This window comes from Nematolebias whitei, chromosome 19 (genome assembly GCF_014905685.2).
Source record: "Nematolebias whitei isolate Nwh7 chromosome 19, NemWhi1, whole genome shotgun sequence".
In the NCBI taxonomy this organism is placed as follows: Eukaryota; Metazoa; Chordata; class Actinopteri; order Cyprinodontiformes; family Rivulidae; genus Nematolebias; species Nematolebias whitei.
The window spans coordinates 30021985-30043362 of record NC_056516.1 but is presented as its reverse complement, the minus strand read 5'-3'; the positions used below and the strand labels follow the sequence as shown (position 1 = coordinate 30043362).

Genomic DNA, 21378 nt, shown 5'->3' with positions numbered 1-21378 from the left:
GATGTGAATCCAAATGTTTTTTATGCCTCATAAAATGTCAGAAATCTGAAGGAAAAAAACAAACATCCAATATACGAAGGAGGAAATAACTTTGTACTACTTTAAAACTACTGGTAGTTATTCGGGTCTTCAACGTCCTGAAAAACAAAGAGGAAAAAAAAAAAATAGAATTATTAAATAAAATAATTTAAAAACCAAATATCTGCAAAACATATTCACATTTATTTACCATTAACTTGAGAAGACTTGTTCTTGTTTTCATCGTTCATTTTTTGACCAGCATTTCCTTCCTCAACTTCACCATGTGTTCCAGGCGCATGGAGCCTCGGTACACCCACTCCTTTTGTTTATCGCACTAAGCGTGGGAACAGAGAAACTACTCAGTCAAACCAGCAGAAAGGAAAAAACTGAATAAACAATTTATAAGTTATCTAAAAATCCTTACTAACCAACAAAACGACATAAATCAAGCTGCTGTCCACTTCCAAGACGTCACACTTCTGTTGAACGCCATTATATTCTATATTCAGCGTTTGTCCAGCTCTGTAATGCGACAACAGTGGGTAAGGCCAGGAGTTCAAATACCCTCTCATGTAGTTCCTGTGATTTTCATCAGGAATGTCATCCAAAGGGTCAGCCACTGTCACAGAAAAGATTGTAGCAAAACAACAGGAAAAAAAAAAAGCAAGGCAAGTTATTTAGGGTTAACTTTCACACCGTCGTTCAAATGCAAAGGAAAATATATTTTCTGCTAGTGAAGATTCTCAGTCATCCAGGTCACGATAAATCCAAGAAAGTAAAACAAAATCAGCTGGGACTTCTATTCTGCGCCTACTTGAATTTGTTTAATCTTCAAAACTATTTGACAGTTGAAGAAAAGTTTATTACTTTCGGTACGGTGCTCTCTTTTGGTTTATATTTACCTCTCAATGAGCTAATCGACGTTTCTGTAATCTTTTAACGTGGTGTGTTTTTATTGATTCATTTTGCTTTTTTTATGTAATTTTTAACCCAGTCTTTTAACTATATATGGCAGCATATTGTGAAATGGGCCTTGCATAGATAAATAAAATATTTTATTGTAATTAGCTCTAACAAGGTTGTGTCAGGTCCTCTGGACCGATTCTTCTTTGTTGAAACCTTTCGTCTTTTATCCAAAAGACTTCTTCAGTCTGAGGAGCTGCAATAAACTCAGTCTTGTAAATTGCACTTTCTCATAGTGCAGGGGTGCCCAATACGTCAAGCGCAATCTACCGGTTGATCGCAGAGGGGGTATGTGTAGATCGCATGGCATTAAAATAATAGACGTCAGCCTATCGTCTATCCTCATTTTGAAATGTGTTACTTGATTGACATACAGGGCAGCCAGTCTTGTCGGGGTAGAGCCCGTTGACTTGGTAATTAAAAAATTAGCTTGCATGCTGAAAAAGTGTGGGCACTCCTGTCACAGTGGATCAACCAGTCTGCTGGTGACAGCCAAGACTAGCTGTTCACATGATAAAGGAGGACCATCAGGATAACAATTGGTCGTTAGTGACCTGACAGCTGTTTACTATTCACAGGGGGCTGAGTGATAATAGCAATAACAGCATTGTAAGGGGGACAGTTGAACACGGAGGCCTCCACCCGTTTAATGATGGACGAGTTCTCCTCGCAAAGATGGCCTCCTTCATTCCTCTCTATCAAGGATGTGACCATTTTCATCCGTGAAAGCGTGACCACTGGCCTGCAGATGAGTGTAGACTGCACAGTCTTGGCCAGATGATGTTGCTTTTCTGTGCTGGGCCATCCTTTTTTTGGCCAGTGGCTGCTTTGTTTCCCCGATGATCAACTGTCTCCCTCTTACATTGCTGATATTGCATCACTCAGTCCTCTGTGAATAGCAAGCGGCCATCAGGGCACTAACGATCGATTGATAGGCTGATGGTCCTCCTTTTGCATGTGAACAACTAGTTTGCTGCAGCTCCTCAGGCGGAAGAAGTCTTTTGGATAAAAGACGAAACGTTTCAACAAAGAAGAATCAGTCCAGATGACCTGACTTATGTCGTTAGATTTATCTACCTGGATTTTTGAGCATGCATGAGGACATACCGTAATTAGCATTACACGGTGAATAATTATTCTGTAAAAGGAAATGAATTTAACTGAGAAACCCAGTTACAGTATAAATAAAGCAAACAGTTGCAGCCTAATGATATGCTAGTTTTATTATTTGCATCATTCTGTAGTGGAAATCACATGCACAAAATGCAAAAAAACAGAATACAAAAACTGCTATGAGCCAGATTTGCAGATGATTAAACAAAATTTTCTTTTATGTTCAAGCAGATTAACAGTGGGAAATAAAACCACCCAAACTTACATGGTTTGCACACCAAGCGAATTAAAGGCAAGCCACAATAGAGCGGTGTGTGATCATCAAAGAAGACCAGGAATCTAGAAAATTAAAAAAAGAGAATCTATATGAATCAGTTCTTACATGTACAGTAAGCTAAATGAATAGCAGTTTGTTAACAGGTAAAATATTGCAGTTACTTCAAATAAACTAACATGGAAAGGAAAGTTTGATTCTGATCAGAAACAACAACAAACCTCATGCGGTTTTTCCTGCCTGGGACCTCTGCCAGTATACCAGGCTTGAAGTAAGGCTGGTCATCCTGACACTTGACCACCACACGAGCACCGACAACCAAGTAGTCCACCACTGGCGTACAGTCAAGGGCAATGTGGTGGCTGGACACAAGGCTTTTCCCCTTCTCATCAAAGACAACCTTGTATTTCACCTTACCGTCTTCTGAAATAGCAAAAGCGGCTAAATTGTTTACATGCAACACAACAAAAGCAACAATGTGCACATATCGTCAAACGTTTTCACTATTATAGACTGGTTTAATTCCACTAAAAAAGCAGCTACGTAACAATTACATCTAACGGACAGAAACAAGATCAGACCCAGCAAGTCAACTGCCATATTTCCCACGGGGAACGACTGTGGCTAAATACATACCTTTTGTTATTATTTCTGTAATTTTCCCTGGTTTCCAGCACATTGTCCTCCTCCTTGCCAGGACGTTCATATTCACAGTGATCCCCACTTCTGGCAGTTTTGGAGGAGGCGCTAACATCAGAAGAAAAAGAACAAAAATTCAACAGTAAAACTTAAGTGATAAATTCTTGTTTGTTCAGAGCCAAGTGTTGACCAGCAGTGTACGGCTAATAATCAGGGAATGTGATAGTAACTATGCAACTGAGCTTTACTTCTCTCCAAGTTTAGGATGTAAAACTTAAAACTCTCCATAGTTGAAACAGCCTGCTATAAACTCATCTTCTCTACTGCAATTTAAACGAGCTGTCTGAGAGAACTCAACCACCCCATGACCTACACCACACTAACAAACTCAGAGTGTGACTGATGAGGTTATAACCACTGAAAGAAACAAGTCTCGGTAAACTAAAAGTTGTGTTTGTAAGGAGTTTTTGATCATTTACTTTTATTCTCTGCAGGCACCGTGGATGTTTTAACTGGACATCTCTTTGGACTGGTTTGTGTGTTGCTCTGGGGCGTTGAGTTTGTTGCGTTGGCTTGTGGATTTGTTTTTGACGTGTTGGACTGTGGTGTTTTGGTCTCATCGGACTCCGATGTGCTGGTCTCGTTGGACGTGTTTGCATGGAGGGCTATTGCTTCCGAAGTGTTATTTGCAGCATCATCATCTGGAGTTGCGTTCACTGTTGTTTCCATTTTGTTGCTCTCAGCGCTGCTTTTGGTTCCAGCTCTGAGTCTTGATGTTTTCGATCTAGTGGCCCTGGCAGTGTTTCGGACTCGAGAAAGTTGCTTAATCCTCTTGTATTTCCAAATGCTGTCGCTAAATTTTCTTTTTTTGCTTGGTCTCGTATCAAAATCCGATACAGAAAATTCGGAGTCGCCGGAGTCGCTGGAGACATTTTCTGGCTCCCACTGCGTTTCGGAATTGGCACTGCTTTCATTTTCACTGTTGTCAAGCTGAGGCGGTGGTGGACACAGGGCAGCAGTGACCTGATCTGATCTGAGTTTAGTCAAAACCACAACTGCTTCTTTCTTTAAAATAATCGGGCTTTCACAGTCATCCCATCTCTCTTGAATCTCTCCATCTTCTGCCTTTGATGACTGAGGAGAGTGGGGCTCAGAAGATGAATGTTCAATGATGTTATACTTGGAGGGAACGAACAGAAATGGAAGTATGGGTCCTAAAACAGATAAAGTACGTTTAATTTTTGTTTAAACAAAAAACATGTTGGTTAGACTTAGAAATGAACTCAGACGTGAGTAAATGTATATTTTATGAATTAAAAAAAAGATCCATTACTTACTGCAACTTGTAGATTCGGCATCAGCTGCACCAGAATCTTCATCGTTGTACTCCCATTCCAGTAAAGAGTACAGCTCCTTGACACTTTTTTCACATTCTGCCACAGACCTAAAACACATCGACAATTCCTTGTAGCTTTAAAGAAAGCATATTGCTCACCAGAGCTTCACTTCTTGAAGGTTTCTCTAAAATCTGTTCTGTGGTTCATAAGATATTTTTCTAACAGACAGTTGCTCATTTCTCATCAGAATGTCCTGGTGTGCAAACATCTGATGAGAACCGAGGCCCGTCACAATAACAAATTTTGCTGGGCGATTAATTGTCTTAGAAATTATTGCGATAAACGATAATATTGTTTGAAATTTGACAATAATTCATAATTGTCAATTTTAAGAAGAAATGTTTTTTTGTTTTTTTTGCGTGTAGTACCTTTTTTCGACCACCGGACGGCAGTATAAGACTGTTTAAACCGAAGGATGGATAGTGAGGGAGCGAGCAGCGTGTCTAAGAAAACTGGGAGGGAGGCCCCTTGATGTGACATGGGCTGTCTCTACTTCCTGTTTTTTGGTTATCAAAATGGCGGACGCTCAGTGTAGTTTTAGCTCTTTAGCATAGCATTTTTCACACAATAATAAAAATCAATAAACAAGTTCTCAGCTTCTTTTTGCAGAGAAAAACTTTTTCCACAAAGTCACGAGTTTCAACCGTGAATTTTGGAGCTTCGACAAGACGGAGGTTTTTTTCTCCCCGAGGTCGGCCTGTTAGCTTAGCTCATAGCTTAGCTGCTTTTAACAATCCAAAAACGAGATTTTGGACGGTTAAAACAGATTATAAAGAGAAAGGGAGGAGTCAGTGAAGAGCACCGGAGTTGAGCTTTTAGTCCACCAGTGTCCAGTAAAGAGAGACACGAAGAAATGATAAAGCAGATGAATGAAAATTAAGGCGATAATTTTCATTTATCATGCGATTAATTGATTTATTGTTTATTGCGACAGGCCTATGATAATCCGGGTGACGAGCCACAGGGCATAATTTCTAAATTTCTGGCCCCAAACAAGGTTGTGGATTAAACTGGTTTACCTCTAAACAAAAGGCAAGCGAAGCTGGAAAAAACACTTGACCCAAGCATCAATAAAGGGATTAAGTAGTTAACATCTATTAGAAGTCAAATTAAAAGTTATTGTAGAAAACGAATTTGACGCAAACACTAAAAAAAATGCATTTAAACTCTCACTTTTTAATGAATATTTTTGTTAGTTTGAGATCACTATATATAAAAATGTTAATTTTACTAAAAATTGAAAGTCTACACACTTTAAAAAATTTTAATACAGGAAAAAAAATAATAAAAGGTAGTAAATGTACGGTGATCCACCTAAAATCCATGATTATGAAAAACAAGGTAAAATGTAAAAATCTACATTATTTTGTTCCGTTTGCCAAAACCCACCTGAACAAGGTTACTAGTAGTAACAGGAGTAGGAAGCAGATGAAAAATACTTACTGGCAAATGGTAGAAAGCTTGTAAATTTGTTTCTGTTTTTTGTTCAACAGAGATCGCAGCAGATTGTACTTTTTGTTCAGAGCCGGGGAGCTCAGCAGGGTCTTCTGCACCTGGTCCCTGATCAGTCTTTGCAGCTCCATTTTGCTCATTTCTAGCTTGTCTGCCTCCATAACCACTGTAACAAACAAGGTTTCCAGTGAGACAGCATAGGTGAACCGTTACCAATAACAAAGAAGAGGACTTCCCAACATTGTCCCACAAGAAGAGATAAGTGTTGCAGAGGATACACAAGAATCAGATGTAAATAACTTTGATTTCATAAAAACTAATCCTCCAGCTGGTTCCAGAGGCACTGGTTGAGCCAATAGAAAGCAGCTTGACCAACTGTTGACATGACCTACCACATATACAATGTCTTCATGCATCCACAGACCAAAGCCCATCTATGTCCTATGTGTCATGGGTCAAATGTGTGAAACGATAACAGCAAAGCTTGGGGTCAGGATTTGTAGGAAATTATAGAGGTTCTCACAAGAGATTTAAAAATCCAACCAACTTTTTAATGCACATTTAAGGGTTGAATAAGGTCCTGCACACAAAAACAATACCTATGAAACTGAAGAAAAGAAGAAGATAAACTACAAATGCGTGTAAATGGAGGGAGCACGATGGATTAGTGGTTAGCACTGATGCCTCACAGCAAAAAGGTCCAGAGTCCAATCTCAGGTTTGGACCTGGGATCTTTATATGTAGGTGGTTGACAGGTTGTCTTCATAAGAAACCGTACCGTGGTTCAGGATTTGGCAGACTCACCAGTCACGTTGATTTGATCCAGTCCTGCAGCTCAAACTTACTATGTACGTAGTCAGCTTGTACTTGTACATAAGGTATATTTTGCACCATGCGTGCAAGAACACGCAGACAGATGGTATTTTTAACAAGGACTTAATATTTTTCAGCAAAAGTATGCTAGTAGTTGACTAAAGACCGGCTTTTTGTAATTATGATCAATCGACTTGTTGTTAGCTTATGCTACACACTGGAATCGCTCAAGGCATTTGATGGTGCGTTTGAAAGTCGGAATTTTCGCCTTTGCAAGCGAATTCGTGAACTTATCCAACTTAGGTAGCCGTCACGTGCACCAAGAAAAAAAAAACTATGCATTACTATTCCTACAATAGTTGACTAAAAACAGATACATACACTACTTACACTGCCTCCGTTTTGTAATACTTATAATAGTTAGCATCGTCCCTGAGGACCACCCAAGACAACAGATCCAAAACAAAACTTCCGAGGGACATGGAACACAGCATAGCGTTTTTAAACAGACCATTCCAACAAATCACCACAAAGGAGGCGCGTGCTAGCAGTGTTAACGTGCTAACCCTTGGCTCTGGCAGTTAAATGGAGTGAATGTCGTTAGCATGTCAACAGTACTCCTACCCACATGCACATAGTATATTCATCTCATCAGCACTGTTTCTACGATTTTACGCATCCCCGGTTTAGACAACATGTAGCCTATCGGGGGTCCCAACACGGTTCATCAAAGTCTGAAATCACCTTTGCGTAGCTGTGAACTCTACTTGAACTACATTACAGATTAAAACCATTAACTCATACTTATTCGGAAAACATGTCAAATGCAACGTGAGCATCGAAGTTTCAGTGGCATACTTCTCACCTCGAAGTCGAAGTAGTTTCCCCCAAAAAAAACAATCTTCCTTCTTCTTCGTCGGTTTTCTGTGGCGGTTGGCATTCAAATTTTTTTGAAGCATTACCGCCACCTGCTGGTTTGGATTGTAAACAGGAATGACGCTCAAAAAACATTCATAGAGATGGAGAAATGAACAAATAAATAAATTAATAAAACTCATGTTCTTTCAAACAGCTGAGTCCGTTTCAGGTATCTACACAAGATACTTGCAGATCTTGAATTCCCTTGTAACAAAACTATAGGATTGAAGCTGACTTTTATTCCAGTGAGTCTTGCAGATTAACACATGCTCTACAGTCTCATATTTCCCACAGTATAATCAAATTTACCGGTGTTATGTTTCCCTATCATGAATAATGTCCTGTGTGTCCAAATCTGAGTCTTGATATGAACGTTTCCTCTCTTCTGTTTCTTTCAGCTCTTCTCATTTCTCCTGAGTTTCGTTGAATTCTGTAAAACCATCACCCTTTTCTTTCTTCTTCCCATTGCTTTAGTCATTTTTCCCTTCATTCTCTGCTTTGTGATGCTTTTTATTTCTGCCCGAATGAATTTTAAATCCATTTCCACTGAGATGTTTTTGGTGGCCTCCTTTGCAACTTTTTTTGCTATTTCATTTCCTCTTATCCCTATGTGAGCTGGTATCCATACAAATTTAACTGTTAACCCCATCATCTTAATTCTGTATAATGTTTGCTGTATTTGTCAGTATGAGTGGTCTGCTTTTTGAACAACTGGTTTTTTAAAACTCATTAATGATGAACTGGAATCTGAGCATATGATTGATTATCTTCTATCCAATGAACTGCCAGTAACATTGTGACCATTTCTCCTGTGTATACTGATAATTTGTCGTTTAATCTCTTCCCTACTTTAACGCCAAACTCTGGTATAATGAATGCTGCCTCGATTCGCTGTGCTGTATTATTTGATGCATCTGTATATATTTTTACATATCCGTAATATTGATTGATGTATTCGATAACTGTATTTCAGTTTAATCCATTTCTATCTTATGCTTATATTTTTAAATCAACTGTTGGGTCTGTGTGTAACCATGGATGGACAATTGGAAGTGGAACTGTTGCTGACATTAAGATTATCCATTTGAATTTTACTGATTTAAAAAAAAAAAAATTTATTTATGGTCCAACCAAAGCTTTTTGTCTGTTTCTTTTCTTTTTCCCAGCATGGTTTTAATACTTCTTGTGTTGGATGGTTTTGTTCGTGTCCTTTCAGATTTGCCCAGTAGTTTAATGTCAATTGATTTCTTCAGATGTTCAGTGGTGGTTCTCCCATTTCTACTAATATTGATCCTGTATGTGTTGTTTTTGAATGCCCCGGTAATAATTCTTAATGCCTGATATTGAATACCGTTTAACTTTTCTAAATTTGTTTCTTAAGCTGAGCTATAAACGATACTTCCATAATCTAATATTGATCTGATTAATCCTGTGTAGATGGTCCTTTGTGCTTTCTTGTCTGCTCCCCAGTCGTTTCCTGTTAAAACACCTCATGATGTTTGATTTTTAATTTTTTTACATGTCAGTAACTTTTTGAATGTGCACTGCCCATGTTAGTCTCTCATCAAACCAGATACCAATAAACTTAAATTGTTTTTCTCTTTCAATCACTTTTCCATACAACCTGAGTTCACTATTAGTGTTTTTTTTCTTGTGAACGTCACTGGTTTGGTCTTTTCTACTGAAAATTTAATCCCCATCTATTTGACCATTTTTCAACCGTCGTTATTGCTTCCTGTGCCTTTTTGATAATAAACTGTAAATTTTTCCCACTTTTCCACAAAGCTCCATCATCAGCAAATAACGACCTTCCCATTTCGATTTCTACATCATCAAACATGTCATTGAGCATTACAGAGAATAATAAAGGGCTAAATATGCTTCCCTGTGGTGTCCCGTTTTCTATGTACCAGTAATGTTTCTCTGAATAACATTGTCCTGCTCACCTGTACTTGTCTGTTTGATATTGTTTTTTTTTTTAATCCATTTAAACATTTGACCTGATTCCCATTTTTTAAATTTTTTATAAGTAATCCCTCTCTCCACATCATATCGTACGCTTTTTCTACATCAAAAAACACGTCTGCCACACTTTTTGTTGACCTGAGCTTTCCTGATCTCATGCTCCTGGATCCATCATGTTTCTTCCTTTTTTAAAACCACTTTGATAGTCAGATATATATCCATATGCTATTCTTTCATTTATCATAATTTTTGCAGATGTTAGATGTTAAAGCTGTTGGTCTAGAGTTCTCTGGTTTAGTATGATCTTTTCCTTGTTATGATGCTTCCTTCCAAGCCTGTGGTATTTTTCCTTCTTCTCCATTATATAATTCTAAAATAATGTCTTTTGATGCTTCACTGAGATGTTTTATCATTATGTAACAAATCTGATCATTTCCTGGTGCTGATATTTTACATTTTTGAAGTACTTGATTGAGCTCAGTTTTAGTTGAGTTTCATATTTAATAAATATTTTTTTTCCTTCTTCTTCTAAATACTTTCTATTTCTGTCTTCCTTTTTTCCCTTCTTCATTAATATTATTTGAACTGTGAATTTTAATAAAAGCTTTAGCTATAATTTCTGCTTTCTCGTCAACTGCCGTTACTTCATCACACAAAACCAGATACCCATACTCTTGTCTTATTCCGTTCATTCTTTTAATCATTGACCAAACTTTACTAATTTCTGTTTCTCTTCCCTCTGAACTACAAAACCCCCTCCAATATTCTCGTTTTGTATTTTTATGGTTCTTGCAAGACTTTGCAATTTTTTATACTCAATAAGATTCTGAATATTGTTCTTTTTTTAATTTTTAAATGCCTTGATTCTCAGCTTAATTGCTTTTTTGCATTCCTTTGTCCACCATGGAACAATATTTTTCTTAGTCTTTCCTCCTTTCTTCTTTCTGATTTGTTTGCTGCTTCTATAATACTTGAACAAATTGACATGTTTGATTCATTTCTACATCAATTTTTGCCATTTCTCGGTCGCTCATTCCTAAAAAATGTTGTCCAGTCGGGGATGGTGAAACTCCATGTATGTAATTCCAGTGTGTCATGTTTCTAAATCCAATTTGGTATGGAACACCAAAATGCTCAAAATTAAACAAATAAAGCATTATGAAATAAGTATCTAAGCTCATTATTACAAAAAATAATTTTTTAAATTATTTTATTTCATAATTGTGTTTTCCGTGATGGTTTATTTAAATCATAATTGTGCTTTTTATGATAGCTTATTTCATAATGCCACTTTTAAGCAGAATGATTTCAGCCGTCAATCAGCATCAGTGGGTTGGACTGGCACAACCACTGGCTGAGCCTTCACATCTACCAGTATCACTCAACCCCTCAGGGCTACTGCAACTTTCAGGCTCCTCTCTTGGTGAATCCAACTTTCAGTTTCTGTCCGTGAGGCTGTACATCATCTACTTTTAAGATTAAGCTTAAGTCTTTTGTTTTTGATAAATCCTATAGTTAGGGTTGGCTTGGTTTCCTGAGCTATCCTAGTTATGCTGCTATAGGCTTAGACTGCTGGAAGACAAATTGAGCACATTTTCTCAAATGAATAGTTACAAATGAAAAATTTGTATTTGTAATTATTTCTATGTTAACATTTTTTTTGTTTGTTTTTGTCCGAGCCTGGTTCTGCTGGATGTTTCTTCCTGTTAAAAGGGAGTTTTTCCTTCCCACTGTTGCCATTGTGCTTGCTCAGGATGGGAGCCTGCAGAGAAAATTCAACCCAATCTGCTGGCTTCCTTAGATAACTTTTATCCCCCCGAAATCACAGAAGAGAGGGGCGCCCTGCCAAGGCAAGTGACCTAGGAGAAACGCTGCGTGTTGCGTTCAAGCGTGCTTAGAGGTATAATTGTTTCAACCAAATCAGCAACCTTAGAAATTAATTTAAATTCTGTGCATTACCACAAAAATAATATAATGCAAAGACGTATAAGCTAAGTTTAAACACTTGTTTGATAAATTATGTCTTATTTTAAACTAACCTGATCTCTGATCAGTTTTCATCACGTTAACTCCACAGTAAAATAAAGTAAATGGTCAATTATTCGCGTTTGTTTTTTGTTACTTTAAAATCCTTTTTTTGCTACACTGTCAAGACCAGTGGGGTCCAAAGCCTGCAGTAGTTCTAAAACGGTGTAATATAGTTTTGCAGATCAGGATTAAATTTAGGGCTAAGGTAGAATAATGGCAGAAGTACAAATAACATTTAATTGCACATCACAATTTCAGCCATCTTAAATACAGAGTTGTTTATTACCAGGAGTGTTACGTATGAGTGGACATCAGAAAACACGCAGATTAACACACAATAAAGTTGTATAAGAAACTATTTTTAATGACTGTATTTGGAAATGAGGCAATTACAAATGACAGGCTAATGTACAGTACAGTAAAAATATCCAAGGATACCAAAAAAACATCACACGGTGTAAATAATGTAATCTGAAATGTGGCAATACTGAGGGAAAAACATGGGGAAAAAAAATACTAAAAGACAAAATAAAAATTTGCAGTAAAGCATATAAAAGAAACAAAAAGGGGTGCCAGATTTTGTCACTTGACACAAATCAAAAACATTAACAATTACTCTTAACGAGCACAAAAAATATCAATTTATGTTAACTATCACTAGGGTATAGAAGTTCTAAGCATCAATGGAAAATGTTCTAAGAAAACACTATTTTTTTATATAAACAATACGATGAAAAAGCTACTAAATTTCATAGTTCAGTAATTAGTAATATATCATGTCGCTTAAATTAAAGGTTTGCGTTTGAAAGCTTTTCAATCGAGTAGAAGTGAATGTACAGGTATGTTGGAGGCATGACTGATCAAACTTAGGTCGTCTTTGCTTTGATGTAAAAGTTAAAAATAAAAAAAAGTGAAGCAGAGGCTACAATAGCTCCGTTTGAAAACCAGATCAAAGCTTGTGTGCAAATGAAGTAAACTACATTTATGCTTTCTCTGCTTGTTGACGAATTTCATTTAGACATTCAAACATTTCATCATTCAATATATTTAACATAAACCAGACACATGAAAATGTGAAGTTGTGTTTCAGGTCGAAAAACGCTAAAGGCATAAAAAAAAACTCTTTTAATCACTTTACTCAGAGGTGCTGAGTTAGAAAGGAAGATTAGTTTGCATGCAGGATCCTGCTTCTGTGAAGCTAAAGCAACAAACTTGATGTGCGCTGAAACAATCCGACTGAATTATGCAAGACTCCACAATGATCAAGCTGAATGTATAAACCAGATCAACAAAATGTTTTGCTGTACATTGTCACACGATGTGACCCATTAAGTGTACTGTTACATTTCCATGACAGGAAAGAAGCGCCCCACTTGATGCTCCAGTTCTATAAGGTGTTGAAGAGGCAAGGCTGTTTTATACTCCATCCAACACCAAGAAATCGTCTTTCACTGACACAGTTGTGTGATGCAAAATGCATCATTTTGCTTTTGTAGGAGCCATGTCCTTCTCTTCTCAACATTAGGTCCAGTCCAAACCTTTTCTCTTTTTCTTGCAAAGTATTGTGTGATTAGCCAGATGTTTATGGGCGTATTTGTTTATGTGGAAAAGCGCTCAATAATGTTTCACTACAACTGCTCCACTTCCAGAAGCCGACTGCTGTGTGTGCAAGCAACATGGATAGACAGACATATAAAGATTATCAAAGGGCCACATGCACCTGGACTGAGCATGCCCAATCCAGGCAAGTAACGTGTACTGCAGCCGGAGGGTTTTCCCAGGAGCTCTGCACAGTGGGTATTGAGAACAATGAATGGTGCGTGAGAAAACGAATGTCTCAACCATGTGGTCACGATTAGACTTCTGGGATTCAGATGGAGTATAAAACACCCTTCAGGCTGAGACGTTACTGAAGCTCCATGTTTACTACTGAATTAGCAGTGTTTTAGTATGCACATGTTGCCGTTTGTTAAGTCAGTTGGCAGATTTGTGTCAAGGGTTTTGGCACAAGATAAACTTGCTTGGTGTTCATTAGAAGACTCTTAGGCAGACTGTTACCTTGCTACAGTAAAGATGTGTATATCAAAGTCATTGTAGGACTGTAACGAAGTCTTCAAAATGGAAATTATAATTATACACTGCCTGGCCAAAAAAAATGTCTCCACCTGGATATAACTAAGCAAATAGGTACAAGCCTCCTATTGGATGATTACTGCATGGGCGATTATCTTTCAGCTGGTAACTGTCTACTACCGTCTTTACTTACTCTGCTCAACCTATTTTGTATTTGTCTGTTTGAGAAGAGTCAAATCATTGGCATCAAGCAGAGAAAATATCTAGGAGATTGAAGAAACTACTAAAATTGGGTTAAGAACTGTCCAACGTATTATTAAAAACTGGAAGGATAGTGGGGACCCATCGTCTTTGAGGAAGAAACGTGTCTGGAATAAAATCCTGAATGATCGTGATCGGCGATCACTTAAACGTTTGGTGAAATCAAATCAAAGAAAAACAACAGTAGCACTCATTAGAGCTACGTTTAATAAGAGCATTTCCACACGCACAATGTGAAGGGAACTCAACGGATTGGGATGAACAGCTGTGTAGCCTTAAGAAAACCACTAACCAGTGAGGCTAACTGGGGAAAAAAAGGTTTCAATTTGCTAGGGAGCATAAAGATTGGACTCTGGAGCAATGGAAGAAGGTCATATGGTCTGATGAGTCCAGATTTACCCTGTTCCAGAGTGATGGGTGCATCAGAAGAGAGGCAGGTGAAGTGATGCACCCATCATGCCTAGTGTCTAGTCATCAATGCAAGATGTTGGTGAAAAATTAATGCAACACTGGATTGAAATGGATCTTGTGACATTGCAGAAGCTTATTGAAACAATGCCACAGTGAATGCATGATGTAATCAAAGCTAAAGGCGGTCCAACAAAATATTAGTGTGTGACCTTTTTTTTTTGGTGGAGACTTTTTTTTTTGGCCAGGCAGTGTACATTGTCTATAGTTATTTGCATATTTCTTGTGCACATTACAAGGTGTAGTTTAAAGCCCCGATTATACTTCACAAAAATGTAAGACATGAGTTCTCTCTGACGAGATTGTGAAACGGTCTTTGTTGCACGAACAATTCATTTATACTCAAAGAGAAACTGCAGGGGAGAAGTCCTGGCAAGTCCTCCCCTTGCAGCACACGTCATACACAAATAGAAACAAATACAAGTCTATAACAGGGTTGGCAGAGTAGATGTTTATTTTCAGCTGACGGAGAAGCTGAAGAAGGAAAAATCTCGTATTTCTGTTCTTAAACAAGAAGAAGAGCTTTTAGTAAATTTGTCACGAAACGACTGCTTTGTTTCCAGCTGTCGGTGCAGGAACGTGTCCCTATTCTTTCCAAAAGAGATGCACTCCCTCTAGGTCAGCGCAGCCACGGAAGGTAGCCTATTTCTTCACGCAGAATCCTCCTATAGCACAAAAATGATCTTAACTCTTTCCATAAGTTATTTGACTATCTTTATACGTTTTGCTGGAAGAGTTGTAAAGACGGCTGTATTTTCTAACAGCCTTGGCCAGCTGATCCACAGTCGAGCAGAAATGAGAGCAGCCATTTTTCTACATAAACAAGCACATAAAAACCGGACCTATCACGCAATGTTTGGTGCAAACCCAGCAAGATAATAGCTCTGACGAGGCCATGCACAGAATTGGGTCTCGAGGGCCGAAGTTGTCTCACAACCACGTCAGCGAGACAACTTTGGCACTTCTCATCAAGTATAAACCAAGACACCAAGACCATCATTACATTTACTCATGAAAAGGGTTGAAACAAAAAAAAAGTTGGAAAACTTCTGGTCAATTTTCAGTGGAAAGTTAAACTGGGGATTTAAGGATTTTTTCCAAACTGGAAACTTTATTATTATTATTACAATTATAATAATAACAACAACAATAATAATTAATGAAATCCCTGTTAAGAGCAAACTTTCAAATTTTTAATTGTAGATTTAAGCCCAGAAATTCCAGTTAATTCCCATGAAAAATTTCCAGAATTTTCAACTCAAGACAAGACAATAAAAAAAAAAACCAGTGTAGGTTTTTCCATGCCAAGTCACCTTAATTACCCTGTGCGAGAAATATTTTATTTCTTGTGATGCATGCTCAATAATCCAGGCAGATAACAAGATTTCTTCAATCATGTGGAATCAAGGTGGACTCCTTCCAACTTCTTTTGGATAGAAAAACGTTTCAACAAAGACAAATCCATCCAGAGGACCTGAATCAACCTCGTTAGTTTTAATTTCTCATCACTGCTTTAAAATACTTTTGAACTATTGTATTTCTGCATTTTCTTGTTTGCAATTAAAAAGCTCAGAGAATTTTTACTCCGTCATGATGTTCCATAGTTAATTTTCATGATAACTATTTGAATCTACTCAATTTTCATTACATACCAATAACACACGAAGACCAAACACAGCAACAGAGAACTGTATGCAGAGTATCTGAATTCTGAAATGATTTAAACAAAAACACAGAAATAATAATTACTTCTCTTGTCAGAGTAGTGGACCTTTAGCTTCAAATAAGTGTTCCACTTAATCCAAATTCATTTGTACAATTCATGATCAGATGCATCTGTACAATTAAAAGTAGTAGCGCAGAAAAAAAAAAAGCAGTTATGTTAGAATGTGTTTGAAAAGTTACACGAGAAACTTTTTGTCCTCAATACAAAAAGGTACATTTTATTTGGGCTGAAATTTACGTAAGTTTTCATTTTTTTTCCCAAAAAAATCTTAGGGACATCACTACACACTATTTACCTATACATTTCTACAACTCTTTGACCGTTTACCTCCGTTCATGAATTAATCCGAGTCAGAATCATCCTTGGCTTCTTCCCTCCCTTTCAGACCCCAAAATTTGGCAATGTGCTCCAGCCGCATGGAGCCTCTGAAGATCCACTCCCTTCGATGATTTTCCTGAGTGATTAAAACGTGGCAGGAAAACAAAAGTCAGCAAAGTCAAAACATACCAACAACTAAATCACGACAGATGTAAGTTCACTGATAAATACACTATGCTAAATGTAATGTTTATCATGTTCTGCAAGCAAAACTGAACCCAAACAAAATCAACGTGTCCGTTTCCAGTATTTGCACATTAAATATGCAGCCTTGCTGTTTTTGTCCTCAAATTGTGTTTATTATTTCACTGTGGCACTCCTTGCCAACTGGTTAAGCATTCTACATGCAATGAAGCAGTTCAGTTTAAAGATGCATAAAAATTTAAAATCTCATTGGAGAGGAAAAGAAAACTAAAATATATAAAAATAAAAAGATGCTAACCTGAAATACAACTTGTATCAAGCTGGAGTCGACTGCCTGTACCTCACACATCTGCTGGACCCCGTTTAATTCTACGTTAAAAGTTTGTCCAATCCTGTACTTGTTTAAACGAGGGTACGGCCAGTCGTCCTTGAGGTAGAGTCTCATAAAACCCTTGTGGGGGCCATCAGGAACATCATCTAAAACATCCTCCACTTTTAGAGGAGAGAAAGAAAAAAAACATTAAGACAATTCTGACATGTCCTCATTGGTGTTTCTTAAGTAAACAGAAATAAACAGCATCTTGATGTAATAATGTGGGCTGTGGTTCAGCTTGTATAAATCTCAAACATATATGGTGGTTAAGTGATCATCAACTTATAAGTCTGTAAAGAAAACTTTTCTCCACAGCCCAGCTAATTATCAAGAAGTCCACTGCAAATATACTGATACTAAATAAATGTCAAGTTCTGCATTCTCCTCGTCTTGCAATGATTCAATACGGTTCAAACACCTTTTGGTGTAGCATGCAGAAGACCCAACTTTTGAAGATTTCTCACCTAAAATCCTGTCTCAATGATTGTCCCAAGACTATTCTCTTTAAAGTTTATTCTGATGATTCTGCACACATATTATTCAGGGACAACTACCATAATTGCTGGTCTATAGAAGGCACCTGACTGTAAGCTGTGCATACTAAATTTAAAATAAAACACAATTTTGTACACAAATAAGACACACTGGCATATAAGCTGCAGGTGTCCACAGTTTAATATCAGAAACTGTACACAGCTCCTGGTAAATGTGCACCTCTTGTTGTAGTACAAGAATGAACCACCAGATGGCGTTTTGTATACGTTTGTTTGCAATCAACACACACAGACTGCTGATTCTCACAGGACTTCATGATGATATGCTCTCTGACTCGTGGTTACTGGTAAACTATTACGGTAAAAAAAACATTAAATCTAGAGAATTAGTCTAAGCCGAACACATGACCGCTAATCACTGGACAGAAGAACAGTGCTAAACACCTACGTAACATAAATGATTTAAAAATTAACATACCAGTAAATTTTACCCACAATCCCTCCCGTTCTCTCTCGCAGTGAGCGATATTTACCGTACACAGAAAGATTTTATTAAACTTTTATTTAAATATGTACCAGTAACAGAAACAAAAATAGGACACTTACAGTACGGTAATTATTATTATTTTTTTAATCACGTGAATCTAAAGGACTGTCTCCCAAGCTTTTATCAGCATGTGCGCATACCAACACGCAGAGACAACACGCTGGACCGTGTTTACACGAACGTAAAAGATGCATACAAAGCCGAACCCCGCCCCCACCTAGGACTGTCAGACCACATCTCAATCTTTCTGGCTCCTGCTTACATGCCCCCGCTGAGACGCTCCAGACTGGTACAAAAGAAAGTTAAATGTTGGCTCGAAGACAGTGGCCCCATACTGAGAGATTGTTTTGATCGAACAGACTGGCAGATTTTCAGAGAAGCTGCTGAAAATGGAGGATCGCTTGATCTGGACCAATACGCATCCTCAGTTCTGGGTTACATTAGTACATGAACTGACACCGTCTCCACTATCAGATATGTTAAAAGCTACCCAAACAGAAAACCTTGGCTGAATGCAGAGGTGCACACCCTGCTGGAAGCCAGGAACACTGCCTTCAGGTCTGGAAGCTCAGAAGAGCTGAGTAGGACAAGGAAAGAGCTAGTTGCTGGTATTAAGAAGGCCAAGGCCACATATGCACAGAGGATTGAGGGTCAATTCATCTCACAAGACCCTCGGAGCATGTGGAGGGACATTAAGTGCATAACAGATTATCAAGGAAGGAGTGAACAATGCCCCAAAGACCCATCTCTGCCTGATGCCCTCAAGAAGTTCTATGCACGCTTTGAAGACCCGAACAGACCACCCAGCACCAGACTCCCCTCACCACCGGATGAAGAGCATCTCAGCGTGACCTCAGCCGAAGTACCGAAGTAAGGAGTACTTTCAGGAGGATTAATCTGCACAAGGCAACCGGCCCTGACAACATCCCCGGAAAAGTGTTGAAAGAATGTGCCGATCAGCTCTGCGAGGTGCTAGCAGACATCTTTAACACCTCACTTACCCTGAAGACAGGTCCCACCTGCCTGAAGACTGCCACCATCATCCCAGTCCCAAAAAACTCTACAGTGACTGGTCTGAATGACTATAGGTCAGTGGCCCTCACCACGATAGTCGCTAAATGCTTCGAAAAACTGGTCATGACTCACATCAGAACAATCATCAACATCAACGAGGACCCTCATCAGTATGCATACAATGAGAGCCGATCAACAGAGGATGCCATCTCCTCTGTGGTCCACACTGCACTTAACCACCTGGAGCAGAAAAACTCTTACGTCCGTATGCTCTTCGTGGACTTCATATCCGCCTTCAACACCATGATCCCCCAAACCCTGATGGACAAAATATCCACACTAGGACTAAGCCCCTCCATTTGCAACTGGGTACTAGACTTCTAAACAAACAGACCGCAGTCAGTGAGGATCCACAACTTCTCCTCCTCCACCATAACCCGCATCACTGGCTCTCCTCAGGGATGTGTGCTGAGCCCCCTCCTGTATGATTGTGCAACTACCCATCCAGGCTGTCATATTGTAAAGTTTGCAGATGATACAGCGGTGGTGGGATGCATCACAAACAATGATGAGTCCAGCTACAGGCATGAGGTGGAACACCTGGAGAGCTGGTGCAAAGAGAATAACCTTCACATCAATGTGAAGAAGACAAAGGAGATGATTGTGGACTTCAGAAGGAACAAACACACCTACATTCCCCTGAACATAAGAGGATCTGAGGTGTAAGTGGTCTCCAGCTACAAGTACTTGGGTGTACACATGAATGACAACCTTAGCTGGAGCAAAAACACCACTAGCCTGATCAAGAAAGCTCATCAGAGACTCTACTTCCTCAGACGGCTGAGACAAGCTGGTCTGGGAAGCTCAGTCCTCACCTCCTTCTACAGGTGTGCAGTGGAGAGCATCCTGTGCTCCAGCATCAATGTGTGGCATGGAGGCTGCACAGCTGCAGAAAGAAAAGCTTTGCAGAGAGTGGTGAAGGCTGCACAGAAGTCTGTTGGAGTCAGTCTCCCCACCATCACAGACATCTACACCTCTAGATGCAAGAAGAGGGCCACCTGCATCATGAAGGACCCCACTCACCCAGCACACACACTTTTTGCCCCGCTCCCCTCAGGAAGGAGGTTGAGGAGCATTAAGTGTAGAACCACTAGACTGAGGAACAGCTTCTACCCTGAGGTTGTTAGAGTCATGACTCTCTAACCAGAATAATCATTGTGAAAAAAATCACATCATATTGCTGCTGATCTGTTTCAATGTTGCTGCTGACCTGTTTCAATGTTGCTGCTGATCTGTTTTAATGTTGATGTGTTCATGCGTGCTCAGTTGCTCACACAGACTCATGTTCACGTTTGTGCTGATGTTTGACGTAATGTTTTTATGCTATTAGTGCTTAGTGTATATTTGGTTGATGTTTTTCTTAGTTCATCTTAGATGTTATCATTGTTTTTCTTATACATTTTATTGTTGGATGTAACTGGGACCCTGTGTACATAATTTCGCTCCACCACATGTACCACATGAGGTGCGAATGACAATAAAGAATCTCTGACTCTGACACTCTGACTTAATCTCTAAACAATGCCTTTAAACACAGCTAGTAAAAAAATAATGTTGGATGGAATTTTCCTCAAGTGAAAGTGAAACTGTTTCCTCAGTCTGGAGGTGACAGACTACTGCTCTGTTGTTTCCGTGGCGATTTTTAATTTAATGAGCTTTCAATCGGAATCTGCACAGTGGATTGCTGCAATCGCTGAGTCCACACAGTCCCTCCTCGGCTCCTCCCCTCATCGTTTCAGGTTTTTTACTTTACGTCAATTCAATTGAGTTTATCTATATAGTGCAAAGTCACAACAGAAGTCATCTCAGGGCACTGTACAGAAAACATTCACATAGATAAAGTCAGTTAACAACTCTATTTATCTAAGGAGCCAACAGATTTTAAAAAAAGGAAATCTGATCAATACACGTCTATCTTGGGGGAGGTGTTCTCATGACTCAATGGTCATTAGGGTGACTTCTGGTCACATGGCCACAGAGTGGGATTATGGGTATTTAGTAGCAAAACTAGAACCATGAGTGAGAGGTACCTGTCACGAGGACCTGTGGCATTCACTCTGTCTATATCATGAAAACCTGCCCCCAAAAGCAGTGTGTGTTGATATGAGCACCCAGGAGTGTCAAAGGAAAACATTACTCAGCTGCAAGCAGCTTGTCAAAATAAAATATCTAATGTTATAATTTTTAAAAAGTACATAAATTAGCCACTCCTGTGCATAAGCTGCAGAGTCCTGTGTGAGAAAAAAGTAGCAGCTTA

At 38.7% G+C, this 21378-nt stretch overlaps 1 protein-coding gene across 1 annotated transcript; it reads right to left on the bottom strand.

Moving 5' to 3' along the window:
- Window positions 1–265: 265 nt before the first annotated feature.
- setdb1a (SET domain bifurcated histone lysine methyltransferase 1a) lies at window positions 266–4538 on the bottom strand. The gene is made up of 7 exons (XM_037692994.1): window positions 4348–4538; window positions 3490–4224; window positions 3008–3118; window positions 2593–2794; window positions 2363–2436; window positions 450–640; window positions 266–355 (listed from the first exon to the last, which is right to left on the bottom strand). Exons 1-7 carry the CDS (start codon window positions 4463–4465, stop codon window positions 266–268), a joined length of 1521 nt encoding a protein of 506 aa, XP_037548922.1. The 5' UTR covers window positions 4466–4538.
- Between the last annotated feature and the right edge of the window lie 16840 nt (window positions 4539–21378).

Coding starts and splice junctions, on each gene's coding strand:
- setdb1a (XM_037692994.1), bottom strand. CDS start 4,465: ATGTGTTTTAGGTCTGTGGCAGAATGTGAAAAAAGTGTCAAGGAGCTG. Junction 3,119..3,489: donor GGTGCCTGCAGAGAATAAAA/GTAAATGATCAA, acceptor TTCTGATGTTAG/CGCCTCCTCCAAAACTGCCA. Junction 2,795..3,007: donor TACAGAAATAATAACAAAAG/GTATGTATTTAG, acceptor TTGCTATTTCAG/AAGACGGTAAGGTGAAATAC.